The 7,594-nt window shown below is 54.0% G+C and overlaps 1 protein-coding gene across 1 annotated transcript; it reads left to right on the top strand.

Annotated features, from left to right (window-relative positions):
* The first annotated feature begins 791 nt into the window (after nt 1-791).
* LOC127137408 (uncharacterized) lies at nt 792-6,392 on the top strand. Its single transcript, XM_051063872.1, has 2 exons — nt 792-4,763; nt 5,730-6,392. The coding sequence occupies exons 1-2, from the start codon at nt 792-794 to the stop codon at nt 6,390-6,392; spliced, it is 4,635 nt and encodes a 1,544-aa protein (XP_050919829.1).
* Nucleotides 6,393-7,594: the final 1,202 nt, after the last annotated feature.

The raw sequence follows: 7,594 nt of genomic DNA, 5'->3' as shown, positions 1-7,594 counted from the left end.
ATGAAAATGCTTAGTTTTCTTGTTATAGATTCTGGAGTTCTCATAGGCTTCTAGCCTAAGCTCTCAAAGCCAATGTAATTGGAGTTTGCTCTACATACTAAACACAAGTTGACATGGAGGCATGTTGTTCTGGACTGGGCCATGACACTAGGCACGGCACGGCCCAATGCTCGCCAAGTCCATGTCCAAACGACCACGAGGACACGTCAGGTGAACGACCGTCCGCCCGAAGAACGTCTCCCCGGCCCCTTAAATACGTGTCGGGCAACGACCGGGCCCTCCTCATATGATCTCCATCCACTTATCGTCAACCCACGTCGCGGACACCTAAGTTGTGTCGGGCAGAGCCATAACGGCATCTCACTTACCACGTCACCCAACTCCCCTATATTGTCTCCTTAGGGATAGGGGCAGTTGGACCAGGGGGCAGACCTTGGTCTAGGTCTTAACGCTTCTGACGCGTCCCCTGGCAGCTCCTCCTTGGGCCTAGCTAATCCAGCCCATTAGGAGCCTTGGCCCAGCGCTGGGGGCTCAGTATAAATACCCCTTTCATGGCAAAGGGGCAGGTATTCTAACTCACACTCTGATAACCTCATTCTGTACCTTTTCTGACTTAAGCATTGGAGCACCTTGCAGGTACACCCCCCTCTCATTTCATTCTCTGGCCCATTCACCAAGACCTTGGAAGGCCCTCCTGATCAGGTAAGATCAGTGGCGCCGTCTGTGGGAACCAGCTATCCCCATCTTCATCAAACGAGGATCAAAAGCTCATTTATTTCTGTCCTTCCAACATGGCCGGAGAACAACATAGCGATCACAGCCGTCCCCTCGTCAACTACAATATGGACGACGGCCCGCCATCCCATGAAACGGACGCTCGGGACGGTCATCCATCCACCCCGTCTCCAGAGCCCCAAAACAACGGGGATGCCTCTCACGCCCACAATTTAGGGGCAGAGACATTTCATCCCATTCCCGTTCCCGTTGAAGGAGACGCCGTAATGATTGCCATGGTGAATGCCCTCAATCAGGCCGGTTCTATGCTCCACCAGCAGCACGAACGAATCATGGCCCTCGAAGCCGAACGACAAGAGGCCCGACCCCAGCCGGTGAGTAGGATACAACAACGTTCGGAGCCAACGAAGAAGCGAGGACGTCGCTCTCCAGAACCCCACGTCAGCAGGGCACGCGCCCGTCGTGACGGTGGTCGAGCGGGAACATCACCAAGGCGCGGACACAGCCCCGACAACAACGAACTGTCTCCCTTAAGGAGCGACGAGGAAGATTTGCATTGCCCCCTATCTCGGGCAATAATGGAAGCCCCGCTCCCCAAAGGCATGGAGAAACCACCAAATCTAGCTGTGTACGACGGGACTACAGATCCCGACGATCACGTCGACAACGTCAACGCGATGCTCGACTACCGCAATGATATAACCGGGCACCTCAAATGCCGACTGTTCTCGACGACCCTCAGGAAAGGGGCCATGACTTGGTACAAAAGCTTGGCCCCTGAGTCCATTACGTCATGGAGAGTCATGAGGTCCATGTTCACCAGGCACTTTACAGCTTCCCGTCGTCACCCCAAGACTGAGACGACCCTTGAAGCCATAGTGCAGAAGAAGAATGAAACACTGCGCTCATACATCGAGCGATTCAACCAGGAAGCTGTCGAGGTAGATACCACCGAGCATATGAAGAAGTATCTCCTCGAGAGAGGTCTCTTGCCCGGCAGCGAACTTAGCAGAGCCGTAGGGATCGAGCCTCCCCGCACCTTAAACGAGCTCCTGCATAAAGCCCAGGCCTACATCAGATACGAGGAAAAGCAGGTGGCACACAATGCCCGCAGCGGACGTAACGCTGGGGAGACCGAGCACTCAAAACGCGAGGACACGAGCATTTCCCGTCGCAACGGAGACAAACGAAGGGAAGAAAGACCTCGCGAGCTCCGGGAAGGAAGAGGCCCCGCGGGCAGATATAGCGAGTACACCTTACTGACAGCTCCTCGAGAGCGTATCCTCGCAGAATGTATCAACTCTGAATTTAAGCAGGGCAGGGTCAGGTTCCCAAAACCGTCTGCACCAAAGCCCCACACCGACAAATCAAAGTACTGCCGGTTCCACAGAAGTCACGGGCACGTGACCGAAGACTGCGTCCACCTGAAGGATGCGATAGAAATTTTAATCCAAGAGGGGCACCTGAAGCAGTATACGAGGAAGAACGAAGCTCCCAGACACGACGAGCCAGAGAAGAAGAGACCCCGGGAAGACACACCCCCTGACAACTCTCCCTATCAAGTGGCCCTCTGCGTGTCACGACCGGAAGATTTCTTCCTCCCCGAACCATTGCCCGAGGGCAAGATCACTGCACTCAGCCCCTGGGAAAACTTCCCTACCACACTGGTGATATCAGGAGGAGGAACTAACGGGGAATCCGCGGCCCTCTCCGTCAAACGTAAGTTCGACGAACTCCTACTGACTGCCCCCGAGCAGAAAGCGACATTGACAAAATACCGGGGAAAATCCAACCCAATATCCTTCTTCCTGGAGGAACTCCCGGGCGGATCCCCGAACTCGGGCATCCCACTATTGATAAGGGCAAAGATGGCCCAATTCGACGTACGACGCATCCTGGTCGACCAAGGCAGCTCAGTGGATATCATGTACGTCCACCTCTTCAAGACTCTGAAGCTAGACAAGGCCAACTTAGCCCCCTACGTCGGATCAGATCTCCAAGGATTCAACGGAGCAACAACCAGACCGTGGGGATATGTTGAGCTCCTCGTCACCTTCGGCGAACAAGAAACGGCCAGGGAAGTCAAAATCCAATTCCTGGTCGTAGACTGTCCGTCTCTCTACAATTGCATCTTTGGACGCCCGACACTGGCCGAACTCACCGCGGTCCCATCCACCGTCCACCTAAAGATGAAATACTACACCAAATTGGGACGTGTGGTCACCATCCATGGTGACATCGAAGCAGCCCGGCGATGCTACGACGCCGCAGTAAAAGGACAGGCCGTAGTCAGCACGAAGAGCAACTGCAACAACAAAAAACTCAGGACCGGGGATCCTGCCCGAGGAGTCAACGCCATCGACCTCGACTGTCGCATCGGGCTGGACGAGACCGAAGAGGGGAGGTTCCCCAAGGAACGCTCTCTCGGACACCCGGTCCGACCAATCCCCGACGGAGAGTTCGAACTCATTCCTCTTGGGGACGATCCGGAAAGGACGGTGAAGATAGGTAAGGGACTACCCGAGGAAACAAGAGAAGAGCTAGTAGCATGCCTCAAAGAGAACTCCGACCTCTTCGCGTGGAATGCCGCAGAAATGCCCGGGCTGGACCCCGAGATCGCGTGTCATAAGCTAGCTCTAGACCGGGCAGCCAAGCCCATAGCACAGCGTAGACGCAAGCAATCGCCCGAAAAGGCAGAGGCTGCCGAGCGAGCTGTAAAAGACCTCTTAGAGGCAAATTTTATTTCTGAAGCCCAGTACACAACCTGGCTCTCTAATGTAGTCCTCGTTAAGAAAAATAATGGAAAATGGCGTATGTGTGTTGATTATACTGATCTTAATAGGGCTTGCCCGAAAGATGCTTTCCCCCTCCCTAATATAGACATGCTCGTTGACAACTCTGCAGGTTTTAAACTCTTGTCCTTCATGGACGCATATAGTGGATACAACCAGATCCCTATGTCGCCCACAGACAAGAAACACACAGCGTTCATGACCCCAACGGGCAATTACTATTACAACGTGATGCCGTTCGGGCTCAAGAACGCTGGCGCTACATACCAACGCATGATGAACAAAGTCTTCAAGGACGAAATAGGGGACATGCTCGAAGTATACATGGACGACATGATCGTCAAATCACACGAGGAGATAACCCATGCTCGACACCTTGCGAAGGTATTCGAGCAGGCGAGACAGTGTAAAATGAGGTTCAACCCCGAAAAATGCACGTTCGGAGTCCGGGCAGGCAAGTTCCTCGGTTTCTATCTCACCGATAGAGGGATAGAGGCCAACCCCGACAAATGCCGGGCATTCTCGGAGTTTCCGACCCCGAAAACCAAAAAATCGATCCAGTCACTCAATGGAGTGCTCGCCTCACTCTCCCGTTTCATCGCCAAGTCCGCCCAGCACGCATTGCCATTCTTCAGACTCCTTCGCAAAGAGGCTACCTTCGACTGGACCGATGAATGCGAGCAAGCGTTACTCCATCTAAAGAAGGTTCTGTCCCAACCCCCGGTCTTATCACGGCCATCAGAACAGGAAACCCTATACTTATACCTATCCGTGGCAACCGAGGCCGTCAGCGCCGTTCTAATAAGAGAAACCGACGAAGGACAAAAGCCCATCTATTTTACGAGTAAAGCACTCCAAGGCCCCGAGCTCCGATATCAGCAAATCGAAAAGGTCGCCCTGGCCCTCATCAACACAGCGAGGAGACTACGATATTACTTCCTCGCACACACGATAAAGGTGAGGACCGACCAGCCAATCAAACAGCTGCTCGGGCGCCCGGATATGGCCGGGAGGATGCTCAAATGGTCACTAGAACTCTCCGAATTCGACATACAATACGAAAGTAGGAAAGCCTTGAAAGCTCAGGCACTGGCCGACTTCGTCGCGGAGATGACCCACTGCCCGACTCCAGCAGAAAGCGCCCACAAATGGACGATCTTCGTCGATGGCGCCTCTAGCACATCAGGCAGCGGGGCCGGGATCATCCTCGAAAATGAAGAAGGGATCCTGATAGAGGTATCATTAGCGCTAGCGTTCCCAACATCAAACAACCAAGCCGAATACGAAGCCTTCCTCGCAGGCCTGAGGTTAGCCGAGGACCTGGGAGCAAAAGAGGTAAAAATATCCACCGACTCCCAGCTCGTGGCCTCACAAGTGCGAGGAGAATACCAAACCAAGAACGACAACCTCCTCGAGTACTTGTCCCTCGTCAAAGAAAAACTTGATAGATTTGAAAAATGGGAAGTTCAACACATACCCCGCGAGCACAACACACGGGCAGACGTTCTCTCGAAACTAGCCAGCACGAGGAAAAAGGGTGGGAATAAATCAGTAATCCAAGAAATTCTCCCTCGGCCCAGCATCGACAAACTACCGCCTCCACTCGAGGTCAACGCTATTGGAGATGCCCGCTGTTGGATGACACCCATCTACAATTACCTCACACGAGACGAACTCCCGGCTGACCCGAAAGAGGCGACCACTGTCAAACGACGCGCATGCTCGTACGTACTCCTCGAAGGCAAACTCTACCGGAGAGGATTCTCCATCCCACTACTCAAATGCGTCGAGGAAGAGAAAGTCCCCGACATACTTGGAGAGATACACCGGGGAATTAACGCTCAACACCTCGGCGGACGATCGCTCGCACGAAAAGCCCTTCGAGCAGGCTACTACTGGCCGACCATGCAAAACGATTCGAAAGAGCACGTCAAAAGATGTGACAAATGCCAACGACATGCCGACATGCACCTCGCACCCCCGAACGACCTCAAATCACTGTCTTCCCCATGGCCCTTCGCGTGGTGGGGCATGGACATCCTCGGACCCTTCGTCACCGGATCATATCAGAATAAATACCTCATCGTCGGGGTGGATTACTTCACCAAATGGATCGAGGCGGAGGCACTGGCTAAAATAACCGCGCAGAACATTCTCCGGTTCTTCAAACGCAACATCCTCGCTCGGTTCGGTATACCCCAGGCACTTGTCACAGACAACGGGACACAATTCACGGACGGAGGATTCCAGGACTTCATCGCCAGCCTGGGCACCACACAGCATTTCACGTCTGTCGAGCATCCGCAGACGAACGGGCAAGCAGAGGCGGCCAACAGGGTAATCTTACGTGGCCTCAAACGCAGACTCGGTGAGGCAAAGAGGGCATGGGTCGAGGAGCTACATAGCGTGCTATGGGCCTACCGCACGACACCACATTCTACCACCGGGGAAACCCCGTTCCGACTAACTTACGGCACCGAGGCAGTCATCCCGGTGGAGATACGGGCGCCAACGAGGAGGACAGAGGAGCCCCTAGACGAGGAAATGAACGATGAAACCCTTAGAGCCGAGCTCGACCTAGTCGAGGAGATACGTTCCGAAGCAGCTCTCAGGGAAACAACCCTCAAACAAAAAATAGCACTACGCCATGACGCGAAAGTCATAAAAAGAGAGTTCCAGGTCGGCACCCTGGTCCTCAGAAGAAACCAGAAAAACCCGAGAGAGGGCAAACTGGCGGCCAACTGGGAAGGCCCTTACCGCGTCCGCGACAAAACGAGCAACGGGGCCTATTACCTAGAAAACCTACAAGGAGAACAACTCGCTCGACCATGGAACGCAGAAAAACTTAGACAATATTACAGCTAAATACACCACAGCTAAATACACCACGGGGAGACGTGGCAGGTACGACCACGCTCTTCGTCCCCAAAACCCCAGGGAGGAACCACGAGACCCGGGAACGATCCGGGGGCACATAACAAACACAACCCTCCCCGACGGTTGGGATCTTGACCAAGACTCAACGTCGAAGTACCAGGACTGGCAGGGCACCCAGCTCGCGATGGGAGGGCCCAAGCCTCGGGACCAGGGTTCGAACAACGGACCCGGGCTTCGATACCCACGGGCACAAAGCCCGACACTCCGTCGGTTCCCTAAACCGAGGAGATTAACAAAGTCGAGCAGAGTACGAATTCATACAAACAAGTATCAAACACAAACGAGCACAATGAATGATAACGAAAATATTCATACATTAAAAACGATAAGAGTGGCCGAAGCCAAGTACGCCCGAAGGCCATATTACAACGCCCGAAGGCCAAAATACATAAGGCACGCAGGCCATGATAACTAAAATCAAAGAAAAACAAATAAACTAAGACTCCGCTCGGAGCACCTCTTCATCCTCTTCTTCTTCTTCTCCCCCCAGCTCCTCCTCCGCTTCAAACGGGCAGATAATCTCACCATCCCGGACGCAGCAGTTATAGGCCGACCCTGCTGTCACCAACTCAGGGTTCAGAAGCCCGAGCTGCTCGACAGCATTGTCGAAACCCTCTTTGAAGCAGGCCACGAGATCTTGGTTGAGAGTCCGAAGATGCCCTAGCAGCTCACCGCGCGAACCAAGGGCGCGTTCCTCCTCGGTCTCATCTGCCAGAGGACGGACCTTTCCCTCGAGAGACTCAACCTGAGCCCGTAGGCCAGCGTTGTCCTCGGTCAGCTTCTGATGGTCGACCACCTGCTCTTCCAAGCTCGCCTTAGCAGCCTTCAACTGGTCCCTCTCCTTCTCCACCTCCTCCAGCTTCTGGCTCAGCCCTTCCTGCAGCCGATGCTCTTCTTTGTAGTCCGACAGATCTTTAGATAGTCTTTCCTTCTCCGTCCGAACCTGCAAAAGGGCATCCTCCAGCGAGGCAGTGGAGACCGAAGTGTCGGTCAAAACCATGGCCGTCTCCATCACCCGGATGACAGCAGCAATATCCCTGGCCAGATCTTTTCTCCGGGCAGCAGCATCCTGGTCCAGAATAGCCTTGGCCTCAGGCGCAGGCACAGCAATCGACTCCTCGGCCTTGAAG

This window comes from Lathyrus oleraceus, chromosome 4 (assembly GCF_024323335.1).
Source record: "Lathyrus oleraceus cultivar Zhongwan6 chromosome 4, CAAS_Psat_ZW6_1.0, whole genome shotgun sequence".
NCBI classification, from domain to species: Eukaryota; Viridiplantae; Streptophyta; class Magnoliopsida; order Fabales; family Fabaceae; genus Lathyrus; species Lathyrus oleraceus.
Note: the sequence above shows the minus strand (reverse complement) of the source record. Positions and strands in the feature narration are given on the sequence as shown.

Coding starts and splice junctions, on each gene's coding strand:
- LOC127137408 (XM_051063872.1), top strand. CDS start 792: ATGGCCGGAGAACAACATAGCGATCACAGCCGTCCCCTCGTCAACTAC. Junction 4,764..5,729: donor AAGAAGGGATCCTGATAGAG/GTATCATTAGCG, acceptor GGTATACCCCAG/GCACTTGTCACAGACAACGG.